This window comes from Lontra canadensis, unplaced genomic scaffold (assembly GCF_010015895.1).
Source record: "Lontra canadensis isolate GAN:19392208 unplaced genomic scaffold, GSC_riverotter_1.0 scaffold230, whole genome shotgun sequence".
NCBI lineage: Eukaryota > Metazoa > Chordata > Mammalia > Carnivora > Mustelidae > Lontra > Lontra canadensis.
The window spans coordinates 546,638-570,521 of record NW_022631224.1 but is presented as its reverse complement, the minus strand read 5'-3'; the positions used below and the strand labels follow the sequence as shown (position 1 = coordinate 570,521).

Below are 23,884 nucleotides of genomic sequence, written 5' to 3'. Positions count from 1 at the left end.
ATTTGAGAGCAAGGGAGAGAGGGGGGCAAAGGGAGAGGGAGAAAGAGAATCTCAAGCAGACTCCCCGCTGAGCACAGAGCTCCATAGAGGGGCTCGATCCCACAACCCCGAGATCAGAACCTGAGCCAAAACCAAGAGTCGGACGCTCAACAGACAGAGCCACCCTGAGGCCCCTCAGCTCCTGTATTCTTGAATCAGGAAAGGAAGGGTGAATGCTAAGAAGTGAAGAGAGTGTGTGAGAATGAGCTTTTCTTGCTTGATCTTCCAGGATTCAGCTTCCGGTCTCAATGTAGAGACCAGTTCTCAGCAGTGTGAGCTCCCTGGAATGCCATCATTTTATTTAACTCATGGTTTAAAATCTTCAGCATGACAGTGGTGTTCTCTACTGACCCAGAGTCTTCTTCTCCTTCCCCTAAGTTAGAGAAACAGTGGGAGGGAGAGGGAGTGTGGGAGGAAAACAAAGCAGGAGGGACAGCGAGTGCGGGTCATTTGGGGATAGGGAGCAAGGAAGGTTGGGTTTGTTTTCCACGGGATAGATCCCAAGAGTGCTTTGAGACAGAAGGGAGCAGGAAGGCGAGCGGGAAGGCGGCTAGCAGCCTCGCAGGTGTGCATGGGGGTGGTGACAGCCGCATACAGAGACCTGGTGACAGCAGCATACAGAGACCATGTGGGCGGTGAATCAAGGTGGAGGGCAAGGTCAGGGGAGGGGGGAAGGAGGAAGGGATGGGTTTCGGTCTAGAGCTTGCTTGGGCAGTGTTGGTTCCTGTGCTGTGGTGTGGTCCACGCGGTCAGTGCCCCACCCTCCCTGAGGCCACATTCGCATTCGTCCCAAGAAAAAAACAGAAGTAGAGGCTAGATGACCCCACTGGGGTTTTGTTTTGTTGTTTTTAATCATGATTAAACATGCTCGAATCACAGAGCGGCTATTCCACTCTGCTCTGACTCCACAGTGGGGTAGGTGGGAACTACAGGGGTCCCTGGGTTGGCGTGGTCTCTAGGGACGGCTGGATTAGAGGTAGGCAGGGTAGCAGAAATCCTTCATCCAGTCCACATTTACTGGCAGTAGTGGTGTCTCCCTTACCTTTCTTTCATGCCCAAATCTACTCTAGGCCCACCTCCCTGCCTGCGCCCCTCTGAAACCTCTTCTTCCTCTGCCCCAATGGTCCTGGACTGGACGGTGAAGGAAATTCCTCTGGCCTCCACCCATCCCACGTTCCCTTCCTCGGAACTCGCCTACTCAGCATGCACTAATGTGGAAGGTGCTTGATCTGGGTCTGCCTTGAGCAGAGGGAGGGTCCAGTCCCCCCTGTCGCTTAGCTCACGGGAGGGAAGGTGGGTGTGTTGGTGCAGAAGGACGGAAGAGCAGAAACACGTTACCTGAAGTGTGACTGTTGCAACTGGTGGAACGATGCCTAGGCCCACCCTCGGGCACCCTTCTCTGAAGGTTCTCCCCTCCCCCCAGCACTGTCCGGGGTCCCTCTCAGCCTTAAAGCCTCTGCTCTTCAACCTCACAGGCCAGGCACGGCTACTGGTCAAGGAGGCTTATCCCAAAGACAAATGGGTCCGCCCTTAGGCAAGTGGCTGCCAGTTGAATTCTTCATCTTCCCCCACATTCCTTGAGCCTCTACTGTTGTGATGGCAGGAGGGGGGACCAGAGAAAATAATATATAAGGGTTGAACTTGCCTCAACAAGAGGCTAGAGGGACAAAGAGACAAAGACACATAGGAGTCAGGCTGCGGTGAAGGGGAGAGAAGGGAGAGAGTGAAGGGCAAGGCTGGTGGTTCAGGAGCTGGGATCCTTTTTCCTTTTCTGGAATCTCCGGAACTTGCCCTGAATGGCAAGGGCGGCCTTCTCTGTTTCCGGCGCAGTCAGGTCAATGTCAATCTCCTCCTCCTCCTCAGCCTTCTTGGCACTGCCAGCTTTCCCTGCAGATCATTGAGAGAGTCACTGATGAGTAAACCTGCAGTGCCCCGGCCCCTTTCTCCAGGCCTCATATACAATGGTTAGGGTCCATTTCCTGCGAGGCTCTGGGAGGTTCTCCGATCTTTGCTAGGACCAGAAACGTCTGATTACTGTCCTGGAAGACTGAGTCGGGGTACCTAGGTTGAGAAGTAGCTGAACTTACTCAGGAGCTTTGCCACTCCTAGACCAAGAGGACAAATGTCATCTATCATCACTTATTCCTCAGTCTTACAACTCAAAGTCCCAGAGCATACTGACTTTACCCAGCTTTCCCCCAATTTCTGCTTGAGACAGGGGCTGGATAATCTCACGAGCTTCCTTCTATCACGGTGCCTGTTTCCAAGCATTGCCAGAATCAAGGAGTAAATACCAGTAGATTTCCTTTTTAGGAAAAAGTGGAAAAATGCCTTCAGGTATAGTGGTTCTTGCCTAGTGCTTTGTTTCACTTGTCCACATTCTTATTCCAACTACATCCGACTCTAGGAGCTTCCAGACTTATGGCCCTACCTGTCCTCCCATCCCTGTATTCACACGCTCTACACACCACCAGACCTGACACCACTCACCTTTTTCCTCTGGGCCAGGTGCCTGGTTGGTTGCCGGGGATGTTTTGGTATTCAGCTGGAAAAGAAAAATCAGAGTATTAGATGTTCATAGAAGTATTAAGGTGCCGTCCCCATAGACTCATCATCAACACTTTCAAGTCCTCCTTTTACCAGGTGCACTCCTCAGTCTTCTGAAGATCAGAGAGAGGGAGAAAAGTCCTCAAAACTCATTCAACAAGGGGCGCCTGGGTGGCTCAGTTGTTAGGTGTCTGCTCAGGTCATGATCCCAGGGTCCTGGGATCAAGCCCCACATTGAACTCCCTGCTCAGCGGGGAGCCTGCTTCTCCCTCTCCCACTCCCTCTGCTCGTGTTCCCTCTCTCACTGTGTCCCTCTCTGTTAGATAAATAAAATCGTTAAAAAAAAAACCTCATTCAACAAGCATTTATTGGTACTAGAAACATTGCAGAGGACAAAACAGAAAAAACCCTGCCCTCATGGGGTTACATTCTAGTATACAGAGAGAATATTAAACAAAATGTTAGGTTAGGGGGTGATAAGTGTCGCTGAGGAAAGACCGGGAAGCAGGTAGTGAGTGCTCGTGGGAATGGAGAAATACAGTTTTACCAAGAGTGGTCAGGAAAATTCTGTCTGAAAGTGGCATTTGAGCCAAAGGCTAAAAGAGATAAAGGAGGAAGGGTTACCCGAGTCCAGGCAGGAGGTGCTGACAGCCGTGGGAAGTGAGAGGAGCCTATCGAGGAGTAGCAAGAGTCCGATGCAGCTGGAGTAAAGAAAGGAAGGAAGCAGGAGGAAGGGGGACAGAGACTGGTCAGAGAGAACTCGGGTGGGTAGATGATGTAGGATCTTGGGAGTCTTCTTAAGGAGTCTGACTTTTACAAGTGAGATGAGAAGGCACTGGAGACCATCACTTTGCACAAAGAGGGCATGAGGGAGGAAGCAGGAGAACCTGATAGGAGGTTACTGCAGAGAGCGAGGCAGGAAATCATGGTTGCTTGGGTCTGCACAGGGGGCACCGGGGGTGGTGAGGCGTGGTTCGATCTTGGGTATATATATTTTTTAAAGATTTTATTTATTTATTGACAGGCAGAGATCACAAGTAGGCAGAAAGGTAGGCAGAGAGAGAGGAAGGGAAGCAGGCTCTCAGCTCAGCAGAGAGCCTGATGCGGAGCTCGATCCCAGGACCCTGCGGTCATGACCTGAGCTGAAGGCAGAGGCTTAACCCACTGAGCCACCCAGGCACCCCTCAATCCTGGGTATATTTTCAAGCTATGACCAAAGGGACTAGGTGATGGGATAAGTGGCATTTTTGAGAAAGTGGTCAAGGATGACTCCAAAGTCTTTGGCTTGAAGAACTGGAAAAAAAAAAAGAAAAAGAAAAAGACAAAAAGAATTGTCATTTCCTGAAATGGAGAAGACAGCAGGAGCAGCAGGTTTAAGGAAAAAGAGAAGATGTTTTTCACTCAAGAGGAGACGTTTTTATAAGCTGCTGGATATCCCAAAGGAGTTAGGGAGCAGGACCTGGCTTAGAGATAGAAATGAGCCTGTATTTACATATGGATGACATTTAAAGCCACCAGGCTGGAGACCACCATTAGATAAAGAAGGAAAAAGCGTCAAATCCTGGGTCATTCCAGTGATGAGAGGTTGTAGAAAAAAGAGGAAAAATCACGAAGGAAAATTGAGAAGTCAAGTAGGAAGAAAGCCAAGAGATTATAGGGATTTAGAAAGCATGTCAAGAAACTATTTCAAGCAGGAGAGAGTGATTGGTTGCGTCCAATTCAGCAGGTGGGCCAAGTAAGATAAGCCGGGATTGGACACTGGGTTTTATTGTGTGGAAATCACTGGGGGCTTTGACAAGAAAAGTCACAGTGAAAGAAGGGAGCAAAGGTCTGGGTAGAATGGGTTTGTGAGGAAAATGGAGGAGAGACACTGAAGCAGCAAAGAGAGAACAAGTTCCCCAAAAATGGGGGTGGGGGATATTTGAGGGGGATACAGGGCATGAGATGATTTGACTTAAGATGGCAGAAATTTATAGAATGATTGTGTTTTATGAAAATGATTCAGGAGAGGGGAGCCTGGGTGGCTCAGTCGGTGAAACATCTGCCTTTGGCTCAGGTCATGAATCCCAGGGTCTTGGGATCAAATCCCACGTCAGGCTCTCTGCTCAGTGGGGAGTCTGCTTCTCCCTCTGCCTCTGTGCCCCCCTGCTTATGCTCCTACTCTCTTTCTCTCTCTCAAATAAATAAAATCTAAAAAAGAAAAAAAGAAAATGATTCAGTAGAGAAGGACAAACTGTAGGACAGAAAGAGGATCCTTGCAGGAGGAGAAAGAGAATGAGATCTAGTGCATGAGCAGTGGGTGGCCCCGAACAGGATAAGGACAGATCACCCACAGTAACTGGAGGGAAAGTAGAGCTTGTGGGCCCAGAGGCAAGGCAGGTAGGGACATGTACAAGGTCTCTTCTCATTGCTTCTGTTTTTGAAGTAAAATAGGTAACAAGGTCATCATCCAAGAGGAGCAGGGAAGAGGTCTTGAAGAAAGGGGAAAGTTTTGCGATACTCGTCTAAGAAAAGCAGGAAAGTGATGGAACTGGTGGTAATAGCATTGCTGGGAAGCACTGGGGCCCCCTCCTAAGTCCAGGGCCATGAATTTGAAATTAGATTAGTCAACTGATATGTGTGTTTTTTCTAGCCTCTCTGTCCAGATGGAGAGTTCAAGTTAAAATAATAGTAATTCCCCATCCTCGGAATTGTATCAATAGAGTTGCTCCATCTGGACACTCCTGTCTCAAGCACACTTCATCTTGAGACCAAGTCATCCCGTGGGCTCCTGGGTACACGTGGAGTCTGTTTACTCATTTCACAATCTGAGTATTTGCTATTTGCTAAAATACAGACACTGAGGGCTTCTCACGAAGGTTCTGTATCTCATCCTTAGAACAGTTCCGTGGAGTACAAGGCATCCTCCCTCATTTTACCGAAGCAAACCTTGGTGGAATGACTGCCAGGTATCAGGGCTCTGCTTTAAGAAGTCGATAAATTTTAGAGCATGCTGTGTAGATTATGCCATTTAAGCCCAATTTTGATAAATATTCATCAACCACTTCCTCGTGTTTAGTTCTAGGCACTAACCGAGTATAGAAGAAACATCAGATTCATTTCTCCAACCACTGTACTGGCACTTCCCAGGGGCCAACTATTATTCTAGACGCAGGGGACACAGCAGCGAGCAAAATAAATTCCTGAACTCATTAAACAACGATGCCAGTTTGTGACACGCTTCAAGAAGGAAAATAGAAGAGCGTAGTCTAGGAAGGCCTCTGTGATGAGTGACATTTGAGCAGAGGTTTGAATGACATCGAAGCGAGCCATGTGAATGTGTGGGAGAAGAGCCTTCTAGGTGGATGAAACATGAGATGGAAAGGCCCTGCGGCAGGTTTTGTGCCTGGCTCTATTCAAGGAAGAGTAAGAAAGCCAGCAAGGCTGGAGCCGAGTGAATAAGGGAGAGAGGAGAAGGAAGGAAGTTGGGTGGACGGCCAGAATATGAAAGTCTCTGGACCACAGCAAAGGCTTAGACTTTTTTTCTGAGTTGATGGGAAAGCGTTACAAAGTTTGGGACAGAGGGAAACATGGTTTGACATGGTTTTAGGGAAATCACTTTGTTGGGGGTGCCTGGGTGGCTCCATCCGTGAAGTGTCTGCCTTCAGATCAGGTCATGACGTCAGGGTCCTGGGATCGAGCCCCGCATTGGGCTCTCTGCTCAGTGGGGAGTCTGCTTGTCCCTCGCCCTCTGCCTGCTGCTCCCCCTGCTTGTGCTCTCTCTGTCAAATAAACAAATAAAATCTTAAAAAAAGAAAAGGTTTGAGGAGAAAAGAGAATGAGTGGGACAATCACGTAAAAAAGAAACAGTGAGTCCCTGAGCAGCGCTCAGGGTCCGCAGGAGGGTCATGTACACGGATTTAAAGAGAAACCAGTTATGAGATTGTCCCGAACTTCCATGCTGAGTGAAGAGATAAGACAAGCACCCAAACAATATTTACTGAGAATTTATTACATGCCTAACATTATCCTAGTGAATCCTCTGAAATTTCCGAGGTGTCATCCCTATTTTATAGGGATGAGGGAAGAGGCTTCAAGATGTTAAAGATAGTGACCAAGGTCAAGCCACACAGCTAGAAACCAGCAGAGCTGACTTCGGGCTACAGAGCCGCGGACTCGGCGTTCAGCCACCGGGCTGTACTACTTCCACAAGCTGAAGGACTGTCACACGCTCGCCCAAACACACTAATGTGCCAGCAATGACCAAATGTAGGTGAAAAGCATCTGGATGCACACTGAACTATTATTCTTTCAACTCGGATAAGTTTTTTGAATAAAAAGTTGGGGGGGAGACAACAACAATTTAGAGGAAAACAAAAATTAAGTATTTGTAAAAGTAGGTTGTGGAATGATATGGTCCAATTTTGTAAAAGATATAGACTGCTTATCTATCTATCTGTTTATTTATTTAAAAATCTGGAAATTCTGTGGGAATTTCTGCTAATCCCCCTTAGCCAAAAAAAAGGGTCCATGGAAAGAACGGCCATTCTTGGGACACCGGCCGGTCATTGCTTTCTTCCCCCATGACCTTCCTGTGGTCATAGTCATTATTTATTTATTTATTTATTTGCACACGATCGATACAATGGCCCAGCAGTCACCCGCGTGACCTGGTTCACTCTGGTACACCGCCATCGCAAGAGGCTTGTCCACACTGCAAAAGCAGGCCATGGGTGGGTGATAGGCTAACAGTCCATAGTCCAGACCAGAGGCTCATGGGTCATGAGGCAAATTCTATAGTGCCATGATCTCTGACTTTAACTCCTACGTTCTCTATTGTCAAGCAAATCCCCGACTCTGATCCTTGCTTTAACTGTTATCCCTCTGTTTGACTCTAAACCTGTTCCCTTTACCCACCAGCTCTAGTCCTCTCACCCCAGCCCTTCCCCTCTGGAGGAAAAATCTAGACCCAATTCTAAATATCTCCCCTCCCATGGCTGACTCTTCCTCTACTTCGCTTCCCGGATCAGCTAATCTTGACCATCTACCAAGCCCGAGTATGTGTCAGGACAGAACCACCCAGGCCACCACTCCCCACCCCTCTGCCCTGCCAGCTGTCCCCCTTTCTGAGTCTCTCCTGAGATTATGGACCCTGGAATGGAGCCACGGCTCAGCTTCTGTCTGGTCTTCCCGGGCTTCTCAGCTCCACTTGGCGTAAATGTACAAGAGGGCGCCTGGGAGACCAGAAAAGGGTGTTGTAAGGAGGAGAAAACCCCTATTGCTCACAAGGCCCTTGGAAATCTCCCTGGTGCCTTCTGCTGGAAAGTAGTATGCGGAGGCTTCTACCTCCTGCCCCTCCTCCCTCCACCCTCTACCCTCTCCAGCCAGTTCTCAAAATAGCTGCTCGGAACACTGGATTTCTAGATTTAGTTTTGGTGATTTGCTGAGGTTGGGGGTAGGGACAGTTAGATCACAGGTTGTTAGCTCCCACACTCTGTCTAGTTCTCAGCCCTTTACTGGTGCCTGGTCTCTGCCCCAACCCTCTGGTTGTTTTCCAGAAATTCAGCGCTATTCGATGAACCGAGGTCCTCTGGTACATCACCTGTAAGCAGTCAGACTCGCTGCACTGTGGGTGAACCAAGGAGGCACGAGGTCCGCTCTGGGCGAACCAGACACTGCTCCGTCAGAGCCCCTGTCCCGCAAACTCCACCTCCCCAGGATCGATGCTGACCCCACAAATCGCTGTGCCCAGGGAGGGTTTCTCAGCTCTCTCTGCCTCACGTCCTAGCCAGGTATGCATTACGAACTCCCGGGCGCCGTTCTGACCAGTAATAACAACAGTGATGTGGGCTGGCAAGTCCTTCCTTTTCCTCATGGGACTCAGCGGGGGAACTCGAAGGAGGAGCCGGGGCCTGCACATGCCACCTCCCCTCGCCCTATTAGTAACCACATGTGTAATACCTTCTATGTGCCAGTCACGTGTCCGCACACATTGCAAACACTGGCACGCTGAGTCACTGTGACAGCCCCATAAGATGGCTCTTGTTACTATTCTCATTTTACAGGCATGGAAACTGAGGTAAGAGAGGGTCATTAACTTGCCTACGGTCATAACAGCTAAGAAGTAGCAAAGCCAGAATCTGAATCAAGGCAGTCTGACTCCATGGGGCGCCTGGGGAGCTCAGTTGGTTAAGCGTCTGCCTTTGGCACAGATCATGATCTCAGAGTCCTGGGTTGAGCCCCATGTGCAGCTCCCTGCTCAGTGGGGAGTCTGCCTCTCCCTCCCCCACCTCCCCTCCTTCCCGCTCATGTTCTCTCACTCCCTCCCAAATCAATAAATAGAATCTTAAAAAAAAAAAAAAGAAAGACAGTGACTCGGGAGTCCATGCTTTCGATCGCCATGCTGCTATGCTGTCTCTCCCAGTCTAGCCAAGGAAGGAAGGTAGGAAGGAAAGTCCTAGGGATCATGACGTCCCACCATTCCTACCGTCAAGGGCTGGTCTCTCAATCCAGTCCCCAGCCCTACTTCACCTGTGTTCTACCAGGAACATGGAGAATGGTGTCCTGTCCACCCATTATGGGGAAATCTTATTATAGAACCTGATCCCAGACCATGCCTGCTGACTCAGAGTCCTACTCCACCCGCGGAGCTGACCACCCTGATTCTTTTATCTTGATGTGTGTGCAGTGGGCCTCCAGACACACAGTAGGCTGGCCTCGGGGGACAGCTTTAACCTGAGGGCATGTTCTGCCCTCCCAGGTCCAGATGCCCGCCCGCTCAGGTTCTGAGAATTCCGTGGGTAGGACTGTCCCACTGGTTTCCATTTCGAATGACTCCCTCGCTCACCGTCAGGTCTGATACTCCATGTTTCTAGTGCGCGTGGAGTTTGGTTCAAGTCCAGCCCCACGGTGCACACAGACGAAATGTTTCCCACTTCTCAACATGCATCAAACACTAATCAGCAACCCCGAGGCCCATCCACTCCCACCTTTCCCCAGAGGGCCCTATTTCTTTCCTTGCCTACCTTCATGTGTTCCTCTCTCCTCCCCTCTGGGCCTGACGTACCCCAGTGTTCCATTCCGTCATCTTGGCGGCGGCCGGGTCCCCATGAGTATACGCTTGTTTCCTCTGCAGTTCAAAATTGTCGACTCTCCCTCCCCACGGGAGAAGGAGGAAAAGGAGAGGCAAGGCCTGTTAGCCTAAAGAAAGGCTTTGAGGGCACAGAGTGGGATCCGACACGACACGGCCTCCCTTTCCCTGGACGATACCTCCTCCCAGGACATTCGTCAGTGTTCCTGTCCTTCCGTCCGAACTTTGGGTCCCACTCCCCTTTCTGCTTCTCAGACTCCTTACAGTTAGCCCCCCTCACTCTCATATATAAAACATCTTCCTCCGGGATGCCTGGGAGGTCCAACACTCAGTTGGTTAAGTGACTACCTTTGGCTCAGGTCATGGTCCTGGAGTCCCAGGATCGAGTCCCACATCAGGCTCCCTGCTCATCAGGGAGTCTGCTTCTCCCTCTGACCCACCCCCTTTCATGCTCTCTCTCTCTCTCTCTCTCAAATAAATAAACAAAAAATCTTAAAAAAAAAAAAAACCTCTCCCTCTTTTTAAAACAGGAAAAGAAGGCTTCTTCAATCTGAATTCCTTCTTCAACTACCATTACAGGGAAAAGCAGCAGGTCTAGGACCACGCATTGAGGAACCCCAATATTTAAAGGTCAGGGGGATCTTTTAAAAAAATATGAAGAGCCATTTAAAAAAAAAAAACCCGACAACCAAAAAAACCTCAATCTAAACCTTGCACTTCATAAAAAAATTAACTCCAGGGACGCCTGGGTGGCTCAGTTGGTTAGGCAGCTGCCTTCGGCTCAGGTCATGATCCCAGCGTCCTGGGATCGAGTCCCGCATCGGCCTCCTTGCTCATCAGGGAGCCTGCTTCTCCCTCTGCCTCTGCCTGCCATTCTGTCTGCCTGTGCTCGCTCTCTCTCCCTCTCTCTCTCTCTGACAAATAAATAAATAAAATCTTTAAAAAAAAAAAAATTAACTCCAAATGTATACAAAACCTAAAACTATAAAACTTCTAGAAGAAAATATAGAAAAAAGCATTTGCAACCTTGTGGTAGGCAAAGATTTCTTAGATATTCCAAAGATAAAATTCATAAAAGAAAAAATTGTAAATTAGACTTTGTCAAAATTAAGAACTGCTCTTTGTATTACACATATAGTGTAATATTGGTTTGGGGAATAGAATTTAGTGATTCATCACTTACATACAATACCCAGTACTCACCATAAGTACCCTCCTTAATACCCATTGCCCTTCCAGCCCACCCCCAACCCACCTCCCTCCATCAACCTTCAGTGTGTTCTGTATCATTAAGAGTCTCTTCTGTTTGCTTCCTTCTTTCTTTTTCCCCCTTCCCACATGTTCATCTGTTTTGTTTCTTAAATTCCATATATGAGTGAAATCATATAGTATTTGTCTTTCTCTGACTGACTTATTTCGCTTAGTATAACACACTCTAGCTCCATCCACGTCATTGCAAAAGGGGAGATTTCATTCTTTTTGATGGCTGAGTAGTATTCCATCGTGTGTGTGTGTGTGTGTGTGTGTGTGTGTGTGTGTGTGTATCACATCTTCTTTTTTTTTTAAAGATTTTATTTATTTATTTGACAGACAGAGATCACAAGCAGGCAGAGAGGCAGGCAGAGAGAGAGGAGGAAGCAGGCTCCCCGTTGAGCAGAGAGCCCAATGCAGGGCTCAATCCCAGGACCCTGAGATCATGACCTGAGCCGAAGGCAGAGGCTTTAACCCACTGAGCCACCCAGGCACTCTGTATCACATCTTCTTTTTCATTCATCTGTCAGTGGACATTTGGGCTCTTTCCATAGTTTGGATAGTGCAGATAGTGCTGCTATAAACATCGGGGTGCGTGTACCCCTTTGAATCTGTATTTTTGTGTCCTCTGGTTAAATGCCCAGTAGTGCCATTGCTGGATCACAGGGTGGCTCTATTTTTAACATGAATAGATATTTATTTATCAATATTTAACAAGAACTGCTCTTTGAGAGACAGTCCTAAGAGAATGAAGAGACAAGCTACAGACTGGAAGAAAACATTTGCAAATCACATATTTGACCAAGGACTTGTATCCCAGATAGATAAAGACCTTTCAAAGTCTGGTAACAGGAACGCGGTTTGTAAAAGTGGGCAGGATATTTGGACTTCTCACGTTAGAAGACACATGGATGACAAATGAGCACAGAAAAAGATATATGACACCATTAGTCATTTGGGAAATTCAAACTGAAACCACGCTGAGATACCATTACGTACCTACTAGCACGGTTCTTTGAAACGACAATGCCAAGTGCAGGGAGATATGGAGTGTCTGCAGTTCTCGTACATTGCTGCTGAGAATGAAAAATGGTGCAGCTACTTGGGCAGGTTAGGCACACCTTTATTGCTAACACCAGCAATCCTGTTCCTAGGTATTTACCAAAGTGGAATTAAAACCTCTACCCAGAAACCTGTAAGTAGATGTTTGTAATAGCTTTACTTTTAATCACCAAAAACTGGAACCAACTCAAGTGCCCCTCAACGGAGTTTACTTAAAAAAAAAAAAAAAAGGCATGAAGTTAAACGAAAGAATCACACGACATTCTTCTAAAGGCAAGACTATAGTGAAAACCAAAAGATCAGTTCAATGCCTGATAAAGGCTGAGGTCACGGGAGGGGTGACTACAAAGCGGAAGTGGGGAATTCAGGGATGATGAAACTGCTCTGAATCTTGATTGTGGTGGTGGTTTCGTGACTATGTGTTTGTCAAGTTTACAGACCTGGGGCATCTGGATGGCTGAGTCGGTTAAGCATCTGATTCAGTCTGGGCTCCGGTCATGATCTTGGGGATGTGAGACTGAGACCCAAGTCGGCTCTGTGCTCAGTGACGAGTCTGCTTGGGATTCTCTCTCTCCCTCTGCCCACCCCCACCCCACATGCTCTGTCTCTCTGTCTCAAAAATAATATAAATAAATCTTTTTTTAATACATAAATATTTAAAAGAAAGATTCACAGAACTATACACTGATATGGGCAATTTTACTGCATTAAAATTATACCTTAATGTTTTAAGTGTGGAAAACAGTTAAGGACTGGTCAGCAGGCTGGCCAAGACTGAGAAGGACCACTTAGAAAAGTAGGGGGGACAGGAGGGGCCAGGCCTCTCCCACTCCCCTCTCTTTAAAGCTGAGCTCTCTGAACACTTACCGTCTCCCACTTCCTCATCTCCCACCTCTCCAACCCACTCCAGTCTCACTTCTCCCCCTCCTACTCCACGGAAATCACTCCTTCCTAGATAACCCATACTCTCTCTGACATCCAGTCAAATGCAAAGGCATGAGTTCCCTTTGGCTTGACCTCTTAAAGCATTCGACGCTCAATAGTTTCACCTTTCTTCTCCCATAGTCTTGCCCTGGCTCCTGAGGCATCATGGTTTTTTCCTGCCTTTTCTCCCATCTTTCTGGGCAGTTCTGCCCAATGTTCAAGGACCAGAGACCCTCCAGGTTTAAAGCTAGCCTCCCTGCTGCTCTCTCTTCCTAGATGATGCTACCTGTACCTCTGACTTGTTATCATTTCTGCCGGTTCTGTCCAGTAGCCCCCAAGTCTGGCCTCCAGCCTGTTTTTGTAAATAGAGTTCGGCAGCAGGACCCGCTGTTTACAACTTATCCTTGGCACGACATCAGCAGAGCCGAATAGTTGTGACAGAGGCCATATAGGTCCACGAAGCGAATACTATTTAGTATCCGGCCCATGACAGAGAAAGCTTGCCGTAGAACATTCTGCGGCGTTTTCTATCTGTGCGGTCCAATGCACACAATCCGCTAGACACGTGTGCCTACTGAATACTTTGCAATGTTTCTAGTGCAACCAGGGAACAAGACTTATAACCTTTTTTAAGATTTTATTTATTTATTTGACAGACAGAGATCACAAGTAGGCAGAGAGGCAGGCAGAGAGAGAGAGGGAAGCAGGCTCCCCGCTGAGCAGAGAGCCCGATGTGGGGCTCGATCCCAGGACCCTGGGATCATGACCTGAGCCGAAGGCAGAGGCTTTAACCCACTGAGCCACCCGGGCGTCCAAGACTTACAACTTTATTTAATTTTAACTAATTAGTCAATCATCGTTGGTCAAATAATTAATGAGGAGAGCGACGTGCGACTAGAGGCTACTACACTGCACACAGAGCCACTGAGGCCTCCATGCGCATCTCTCTCTCCCAGACCTCTCCTCCGTGTTTCAAAACACCTCCACTGGATGTTCACAGAAACCTCAAGCTGTAGGGGTGGTTGGGTGGCTCAGGCGGTGAGGCCACCGTCTCTTGATTCCACCTCAGGTCACGGTCTCAGGGTCATGGGATCGAGCCCCGCGTCCGGTCTGCTGGTCCCTCTCTCGCTGCCCCCCACTCCCAGCTCCTGCTCTTCCTCTCTCTCCCTCCTTCAAATAAATAATTAAAATCTTTTTTAAAATCTTAAAAAAAAAAGAAAAAAGAAACCTCAAGCTCTATGTGTGTCAAACTGGACTCATAAGCCTACTGACCCAACCGAGGCTTCTGCAAATATTCTCTATCTCATCTACTTGTACAAGCCAGAAACCTGGAAAGCCTTCTTGACACCTTCCTCCCATCGCATTCCATATCCGGTCGGTATGAACTCCTGTTAACTTTATCTAAGTATCTCTTACCCCATTCACTTCTCCCCACTGCGCCGGCCCTCAGACGGTTGATTCCTACATGGGCCACTGCAATAGCCCAAGCAGTTACTTATGCCCGTAGAATAAGCAAAATCCTTCCCGTGGCCATCAGGGCCCTATGTTTGCAGCCTCTGATTACTCCGGTAACCTCGTCTCTGGAGCATACCTTGCCCCTTCCCACCTCAGGACCTTGGCGCATGGTTCTCTTAGCCCTGCTTCCCTTTTATTTGGTTAATTCCTGCTTATTTCAGAGCTCCCCTTGAGGGCACCTTCTCCCAGGAAGCTCTTCTCCACTCCCCAGACTCAGCGAGGGCCTTCATTATGTTTTAATAGCACCCAGATTTCTTCTTGGTAGCACTTATTACTCACGTAACTAAGTAATGATTCCGTAGTTAGAACCCGAATGTATTGTCTTCCACTTCTGTGCAAGTTCCTATGCGGGTAGGGGCTGTATCTGTCTTCTTCTCTGCTGTACCCCCAGGGTCTAGCACTAGGCCTTACACAGGATACACACTCTGTATTCGTGGGATGAGTGGAAGGACTTCCCCTTCTGCTCTCTCCTTGGCACCTAAGCCAGGTCTCTGAAGTCAAAGTGGCTTCCCAATGGCTGAGGGCCTCAGAGATGAAGAGTATCAGACATCAGGTCATTGCTTTTCCTCAACTCAACCTATGTGTCTGAAAAGGAGCTGAGGTTGAAGGAGAACGTCTCCAGAAGTGTATTATTTCTTATTCCCCAGACTGCCATTCCCTTCAAAGCAACATCCACAGTTACCGTGTATTTGAGTATCACCGTAACAACAACCTACGTCTTGCACAGAGAAGTTACTCCATAGTTACGTGAATGAAAATTTCGCAAGCCTCAGATTCCTGGTGGAAGCATTATGGCATATTAGGTAGAGCTAGACAGATCTGGGTTCGTATCCTGGACCTGCAAGGACCCTCTTCAAATCCCTGCTCTGCCGTTCCCGGCTGTGTGACATTGGGCAGATGGCTTGGCCTTGCTGTGCCCAGAGAGAGATAATGTCTATTTCAGAGGGTGAAAAGAGCTGTATGTTAGAATCCCTAGCGTATATGAAATAGTTATTGTTTTGAAGTGAAGTAACTCTGGGTTATATAGAAGAAGAGGTCAAGGGGCACCTGGGTGGCTCAGTCCGTTGAGTGTCTGACTCTCGGTTTCAGCTCAGGTCACAATCTCAGGGTCGTGAGACTGGCCCTGCGTCGGGTTCCGTGCTCCGCACGGAGTCAGCTTCAGACTCTCTCTCCATCTCCTTTTCCTCCCCAAATAAATGAATAAATCTTAACAAAACAAAAAGTAGGTCCAGTCCCTGGGTTTTAGGTCCTGGAATCAAAGCCTAAAGTTGCCACCGAGTCGATCTTCACTACGTAGAACTGAACAAGGAAGACGATGTCCGGGATGGCTCTAAGGGCCCATGAGGCTTATCCTGCCACCACAGGAACTTCGTAACCAAACTCTTTACTGTAAACCGACGCTGGAAATCAAAGTCCCCATCTTCCCTATGTTTGTCCCCGGAAAAGCTGACGAGGGCTCTAAGCCTCTGGGAAAGGGCCCGGCGATGGTCTACTGGGCGGAAACTGCATTCTGTCCAGCTGCGGCAGGGTCTGGAGCCTGGAGCCTCCTGGAGCCCCTCCCAGGCGCACAGCAGGGGTGTCCTGAACCCCCATAAGGGTTCACATTTCATTTCAAAGAACCCTAAGACATGACACACACACTTTCTTTCTTTATCATAAAGATGGTTGTGCAAATCTATCCATTGCCTCAGAGGGCTGCTTGGCTGGTGTCATCCTGGCAAAGCACCTGAGAGTGGTCAGGCCGGGGTAACTGGGAAAGAGGGACCTTCTCGCTGTTGGCCCTGACTCCCACTGCCTCCTCTAGCTGTGTTTCTTCCTTTCTTTCTTTTTCATCGTTAATGGTGTTGCCACAGCAACCAGTGTCACCAGGAGAGGCAAGAGAGAGTCACCCCCTCTGCTCCCAGCATCAAGTTAGACCTGACCTTGGGGAAGGTGAACTAGCCAGGTTTCCCTGTTCTTCTCTTCCCATGGGGCTCTGAAAAGCAGCCTCACAGGGTGTTAGCAGCAGCAACAAAAGGAACAAAGGGGCACCTCAGCACGCCTGGATTTGCATGATCCGGACTGGATGCTTTGCAAACAAAACACATGGTATCCACATTCTAGTTCAGTGGCAGTCGCTCCTCTCGTGAATAGGCACAGGTGCTCTGAATCCCAACCTGCGGGTCAGCAGCAGGAAACCTCAAAAGGGCCTGAAGCCTAAAAGTCCTAGTAGAGTCCCCAAAAGACCCTTTCCTCTCTGGTGTACTGACAGAAATCCGAGGCTCTGCCAGCTTCCGGCTTGTTTCAGAGGCGCAGCACGTGAAGGGGGAGTGGGTGCATCTGCTTCCCAGGGGTGACGAAGAGGGTCTCCAGGGACCCTTCTTGCTCTACTGAGTGTCCCCCCACCTCCATGCTAGATGAAGGTCGTGCCTGGAGGACATCTGAGGGGCCCCGGGAGAGACCCCAGCCTGCTGTGAGGAGCGCCACTGGAGCCCTTCCAGTTCTTCCTGCACTCCAGCACGGCAACCAGCTGCAGTCCTCAAACAGCCTCGGAAAGACTTGTTCAAGGTCACCCTCCAGATAATAACAGAGAGAGAACGAGGAATGCTTCCTTCTGGCTCTATATACACACATCCTTCTCCTCAAATAAGGAATACAACCCAAATACCTTATAACTCAGATGTCTCCCGTGATGGGAACAGAACCCAAGCAGAGGCCGAGCTCCCAAGCCCCCGTCGTCCCCTCAGCCACCCCAGCCCTGTTGCCTGGAATAGCAGTAACCCCCCCACCCCCGCCGGAGTCCGAGGCAGAATTCCTTGGCCATGCCAGCTTCTGGTATGCAGTGAGTCAACAGCCCTGGCCATTCCCCCCAGCACGGGCTGCCACGGTTTAATGAGTGGTTATTTGTGCTGCTCTGCACACGGCCTGGAGCTGTGCCTTCTACCCCATACTGCGGGCAGGGGGTGGGGGAGAGCAAGGAGTGCCAAAGCATCATTTATTACTATAATCTTCAATGTGCATCCCACCCATGGCGTTAACGTCCCAAAATAAACGTATTACTCCCCCCACAGCCCACAAAGCAAACACTCAGCTGGAGGACTTTGTGTGGGAGGGAGGCAGCACCAGGGACAACAGCGTGATAAATGGCACCTCTTTCCTCTGGGGTGCGGGGGGCTGCCGGGAAACCCAGGTGGGCAGGCCTTCAGGAGTCAGCCTGGGATGAAGCGGTCATCAGACCTGGGGAGGAGAGCAGGGCGAGGGCCGGGTTTCAAGGTACTTGTTTCCAGGCACCTGTAGGCATGCGGGTCTCTTGGAAAACGGTGGTTTGGGGGGGCGGGGTGCCTGCGTGGCTCTGTCATTAAGCAGCTGCCTTCAGCTCAGGACCCTGGGATTGGCAGGAAGCCTACTTTTCCCTCTTCCACTCCCCCTACTTGTGTTCCCTCTCTCTCTCTCTCTGTGTGTGTGTGTCAAATAAATAAATAAAAATTTTTGTAAAAAAAAGAAAGAAAAGTGGTTTTAGATCTGCTTCTCACATTGCTTACTCTTGCAGGTAAAACAACTCTGGAACAAGTCAAGGCATTCTGAGCAGCCGGTCCAGCGTGTGGATGTAGAAAACCACACACTTAGGATCCCGGGATCCCAGCAGGCTCCCATCAGTTACTTTGTGGGTCTAATACATTCTCCTGTTTCCCCTTTTTAGAGTTTTCCTCCCAAAGCCTTTGTACTCTACTTGGAAGTCAAGAAGCCCAGTGAAGGGCTCAATGTTCAGCGCCTGTTTGGTTAGTAGGGACACCAGCTTTATTTAGCTATCTGTTCCTGCACTGGGTCCTCCAAGTCAAATACGTTAGAGTTAAGAGCATTGCTCTCATTTCTTTCTTTTCAGAAAGAAAACTGCTCCTTCTGGTCCTTGATGCTCTGCAGGTTATGGAGATCAATGAGGGACACCAGGAATTAAGAACCATGAAAGGGGGCCTCTGGGCCTCCAGCGTCACTCGGGCACCCACTTCCAGGATGACCAGACATCATCCTGCCTCAGGGAGGATAGTACCCGGGCTGTCTAGTATTCTACCCAAATGTCTGCTGCTGATAACTATCGTCTCATGCTGGTCTTTCTCTCTACCCTCTGTTTGAGCATTTATTAAATCACACTGCTCAGATTTCCTGTAGAAAGTACTTGTGATCTATTCCTTTACAGTTGCATATAAACTAAAGCATTCTGTACTCACTGGGGTAACACATTAAAGGGCTCTTATGGAATTCTTTTGCTGTGAGAAGTCTGTGTCCTAGTCTTGGCTCTAGCATTGTGTCAACTTACATAAGGTTTGGGCCTCAGTTTCCTCATCTGTAAGATGAGAAGATGGGATCATATGAGCTTTAGGGCTTCTTAACAAATCTAAAATTATATCAAATCTATTAACAAATCTAAAATTATATCACTAAAATGTCTGGGTATATTATTTGAGATTCTCTTGGTGAAAGATATACCTGTATTTCTGTCTTAAAGATTTTTTGCAAACTGAGTTTTTCCATGATAAAACAGACTCATGAAAGACAATTTGGAACTACAGAATAACAGAAAATGGGGAAAGACATTCATAGAAGCACTACCTTGAAAAGACAATTGCTGACCCGATCTTTCCTCCTGCCTCTCCCCCTTCAACCTTATCTCCATCATGTTCATCAGCTAAGACCCCCCACAGAGAGACATGAAAGAGGCATGAGATTTGCATATTTGGACACCAGCCACATTATTTACGGGTGCCTGCCCCTATAAAGACTTGACATTCTGAGAGGTACCAGATCACAGCTGCTGCTTAGCAGAAACAGTCATCCACATTCCCGGTTAGAGGACAGCAGTCATCCGCTTTCCCCAGTGACAGGCTCCTGCTCAAGCAGCCAGAGCCAACAACCTGGATGGGTGACTAAGAAAAGGAAAAGCAAGTTCTAGAACCAAGTTCTGGTTTCCCTTACTTTGGAAGACAGATCATTTCCAGAGGTGGAAGGTATCCCAATATTAAATAACTAACCCTTCTATTTTATATGTCCACTAGAACCATAATCATAATAAAATACCAGAGAGAGAGAAAGGGAGAGAGACACTGGGATTTCCTTCAAGTCCCTACCAGGTTCCCTAAAAACTGGCTCACAGAAGATATCAACCTGACCAAACTTCCATTGTGGGGATTTCCTGTGCTGATATGCACAGAAAAGAGGATGTGACCTCCAAATGTGCTATTCTGTTCCTATTACTTAAGAGGACAGCAAGCAGGGGCACATGGGTGGCTCAGTGGGTTAAGCCACTGCCTCCGGCTCAGGTCATGATTCCAGGGTCCTGGGATCAAGCCCCGAATCAAGCCCCGCATTGGGATCCCTGCTCAGCAGAGAGTCTGCTTCTCTCTCTCCCTCTGCCTGCTGCTCTGCTTACTTGTGCTATTTCTCTGTCAAATAAATAAATAAAATCTTAAAAAAAAAAAAAAGAGGACAGCAAGCAGAATAATAAAGGAGGGGGTATCAGTTCTAAGCTCTCTCCTAGTGAGATTTCTCATGGATCCGTTCCTCGCTCCAGCCCTGCCAGCCCACACACAAGACAGACACCAGGAGGGCGGTTCCCATCCAAGACCCCCCTTGTGACAGAATGACTGCCACACCAAGGGCTTCCTCCAGGAGGGCTCCTCTCCGTTGAGAAATGCAACAGGATCACAGGAGAACTTGCCGAGCGTGCTGTGAAGCAGCAACTCCAGCATGGGATGAGGGATTTTAGAGGCACCAGCCCTCAGGGAGTGAACGCTTCTCCCATCCCTCAATGAAACGGGTGAAGAAAAGTTACGAAACTCTCCGAGACAGACTGTGATTCACAGCAGTCGGGTCCTGCCTGCGGCTGTGAATAGGACAGGCTGGAGAGGAGTCCTGCGGCTCCTCTGCGCACGGATTCACACGCACGTGGACAGGGAGATGCTCGGCTGCAGTACTGAGGGACAGCAAGGGACAGCGAGTGGCCACGGAGGCAAAGCGGAGGGCTGGAGCTCCTCCCCAGCGGCCCCACCAGCACCCCTGCTCTGCGGGCACACAGGGTCTGAAGACCGCTCTCCAGCTTTTACTCTCCCTTGAAATGGAGATCTCTCCATGAGATCCAGATGCTCTTGTGGCAGGCCACTTCTCTGAAGCAAGCAGATAAGCAGGTGGGGGAGGTGAAGCTTATATAAGATTTGGGGTGCACGGAGCTTTCCTGGGCTGGGCACTTCTGCCCGAGCAAGGAGCCCCGTGGGGATGCACTGAGAGAAATGAAGCGGGGTCTCCAGAGAGCTCCAGAGCCCCCGGCAACACTTCCGCTTTTTACCAGAGCTCTTTCCAGAGGAAGAAAACAGGCTGGGTCTCGGGCTCTAGGGAAGCAGAGCCCCTTTGGGGATCTGGTTCAGAAAGAGCTAGTCTATGTGTACTCCCAGGTGGCTGCTTCTGGGTTTTGTAAAGACTCATCCCTGAAGCCAGGCTCAGCTCCCTATTAAAAGGCAGCGTTGACAGCTAAATTGCTGGTTAAAACCAGCTCAATCTGACAGCCTGGGAGGCTGGGCAGCCCGGCACACACAGGAAGAGCTAGTCCCCATCCAAGGGTCCGATCGTCATCATTTTGCTGAGCTCCTGAGTGAGGCCAGCCAAGTTCAGCCAATAAGTCAAGACTCGACTTTCCCCTCAAACACCCAACCGTTTTCCCTGTCACTGAAACCTCTTTGTCACTCCACCAAACACCACCATAAATGCCAGTCCCTGTGGCATGTCCTACAGAAAGTCTGTGCAATTCCCCCCAAAAACTCAGGCCAACCACACATCTTCATGTTGGCATGGCCCTCAGATCACAAACTCCCAGGGGATGGCTTGAATTGCAACTTTCAGATTTAGAAACTCTAGAAGGGGCCTTGAACTCTGGCTCTTAGTGAGAAAGAGGGCAAAGAAAACCTCTCTTCTCCTATCAGGGCTGCTCATGTTAGAAGCAAGAGGAAAGAAGACTGAAATAGATAGATAGATAGAGATAGAGATACATTTTCCCCCTTTTCTTTCGGAAAGGCTGCCATGGTCACAGTCACAACCAGCTGAGGGACTAGAAACCACTTTAGTTCATCTGTAGCCCCCAGACTAGCTGAATTTTCCAGGATAAACTTAGTGGACATGGCAACAAAGACAACATAGCAGTCGGCACTAATTGGCTCCCTGGACGACAGTTTTGGTGGGAGCCAGCAGAGCTCCTACTAAAGATAAAGATCTGAACTGAGACCTAGGCTCCAGGGTCCTGACCCCTGCCCGCAAGCCTGGTCTTCTTGAGAAGGCTTGTGCTCCTTTTCTGTCATATTCAAAAGCAGAAAAGAAGAAATAGGGACACAGCTAATGTAGACTGAGTACCTCCTCTGTGCCACTGTCCTAAGTACTTTGCATGTATCATCTCATTGAATCAAAACAATCTGGGGCACCTGGGTGGCTCAGTGGGTTAAGCCGCTGCCTTTGGCTCGGGTCATGATCTCAGGGTCCTGGGATCCAGTCCCGCATCGGGCTCTCTGCTCAGCGGGGAGCCTGCTTCCTACTCTCTCTCTCTGCCTGCCTCTCTGCCTACTTGTGATCTCTCTCTGTCAAATAAATAAATAAAAATCTTAAAAAAAAAAAAAAAACAAAACAAAAAACAGGGGCACCTGGGTGGCTCAGTGGGTTAAATCCTCTGCCTTCAGCTCAGGTCATGATCCCAGGGTCCTGGGATCGAGCCCCGCATCGGGCTCTCTGCTCAGCAGGGAGCCTGCTTCCTACTCTCTCTCTCTGCCTGCCTCTCTGCCTACTTGTGATCTCTGTCTGTCAAATAAATAAATAAAATCTTTAAAAAAAAAACCGATCTGTATTCCCCCAATTTTATAGATAAAACACTGAAACAGAGAATGGTTTCGGAACTGCCTAAAGCCACACAGCTAGTAAGTAGTAGGGCTGAGACCTGGCATACAGCTGAGAAGTTGGTTTTATCCCAAGATGCTGGGCACTGGGAACGGGGTTGCATGGAGCAAGCCTGTGATGCTTCTGATCATACTGACTTCACTTGGGAAGGAAGACCCTTGATTCTGGATCCTTCGAATGCATTCAAACCATGGAAGAGGTCTTTCCAAGTCTCTGCTTTGACCCCCTCCCTATGAATGGTGTTCTGGGAAGAGAGAAAAATGCCAGTTAATGGACTGGTTCTGGCTCGGATGAGCACGGTGGATCCTGACAGGAAGACCTAGGATGTAACAAGCACTGCAGAGGGAGATCCCTCTTGAAGGGGACAGCTCCCCCGGAGTGGACATGCAGGGGCTCCGGAATAGCAGACACGGTCCCTCCTATGGCTGGTTCCCGCCTGAATGAGAAGAGGCTGGATGCCCCCTTCCCAAAGGGAAAAAGTGGCCACCTCAGGGGGCTAGGCTGGAGTTCTTGCCGAAGGCTACCTAACCAGAGCAAGAGCAGCACAGCCCTCCGAGAGGGACGATGCAGGACAGCGTTTCTCCCGGAAGTCCGGGGACCGAAGGGAAGCCCGAGCGCCCTCGGAGCGCTAGGGCAGATGCAGAGGGTGGTATCCGGAGAAGGCGACTTATCCCCCGAGGTCGCAGTCCCCTTTACACCCGGTTCCAGCCACCGCGCCCCCAACCCCCCCCACCCCCCAGCAAAAGCTCCCTGCACAGTGAGGGGCTTGAAGCCTCCGTCTTCCAGTCGCTTCCCAGGGCCCGAGATGGGAGCTTCCCCGGAGGGGCAGTGGGGCGCCCCCGGAGGTCTCCGTGGCTCCCGGCTGCCGCGCCCTCCCTCGCTCCCTGGGACCCGGGCCGCGACCTCCCCGCCGCGGGCTCGCCCGGAGCCGGGGGCCCGGCAGCGCCCGCGCTCACCTCGCTCATCGCGGCGGCCGGACGGGGCGCGCGGGGCGCGGCACGTGCAGGGGAGGCGAGGGGCCCTCGGGGCTGCGCGGGCGACGGCCGCGGGTGGTCGGGCTCGGCAGGGCGCGCCCCGGCCGAAGAGCAGAGTCTCGCGCGGGGAGCCGCTGCTCCGGAACCCGCACCCCGGCTCTGGGCGACGAGCTTCCCGCCGGGCGTCCCCTCCCGACCCCGTCCTGTCGGAGCCGCTCCGCGCGCCTCCTCCGGGCCCACCTTTTATAGTCGGCTCCGCGCCCGCCTCCAGCGCGACCAATGGGAGCGCCTCCGGCCGCAGAGTGACGGCCGCTCGCACCCAATGGCGGCGGGCCCGGAGGTCTGCGGCATTTCCAAACTAGGGTAAGACGGTCCGAGAGCGGGAAGGAGGGGGAGACCGTCGGGGGCTGAGAGCGCGGAAACCCAAGGAGCGGGCGCAGAGGAGGGAGAGGAAGGAGCAGCGCACGAAGGAGGGAAGGAGAGGGGGAAGGACGGAGCGTGCGAGTTTGTGAGAGCGAGAAGGAAGAGCTGGAGGGAAATCACGAGGGTCCACGAGACGCAGGAAACCAGGAGTGGAAAGGGTAAAGCCAAGAGATGC

The 23,884-nt window shown here is 49.9% G+C and overlaps 1 protein-coding gene across 1 annotated transcript; it reads right to left on the bottom strand.

Moving 5' to 3' along the window:
* Nucleotides 1-1,039: 1,039 nt before the first annotated feature.
* On the bottom strand, nt 1,040-23,505 carry PCP4L1 (Purkinje cell protein 4 like 1). The gene is made up of 3 exons (XM_032849512.1): nt 23,269-23,505; nt 2,530-2,584; nt 1,040-1,926 (listed from the first exon to the last, which is right to left on the bottom strand). Exons 1-3 carry the CDS (start codon nt 23,275-23,277, stop codon nt 1,784-1,786), a joined length of 207 nt encoding a protein of 68 aa, XP_032705403.1. The 5' UTR covers nt 23,278-23,505; the 3' UTR covers nt 1,040-1,783.
* Nucleotides 23,506-23,884: the final 379 nt, after the last annotated feature.

Excerpts from the sequence above, each read along its gene's own strand:
- PCP4L1 (XM_032849512.1), bottom strand. Across the intron at positions 1,927-2,529 it reads ACCTGGCCCAGAGGAAAAAG|GGAAAGCTGGCAGTGCCAAG; the intron begins GTGAGTGGTGTC and ends AATGATCTGCAG.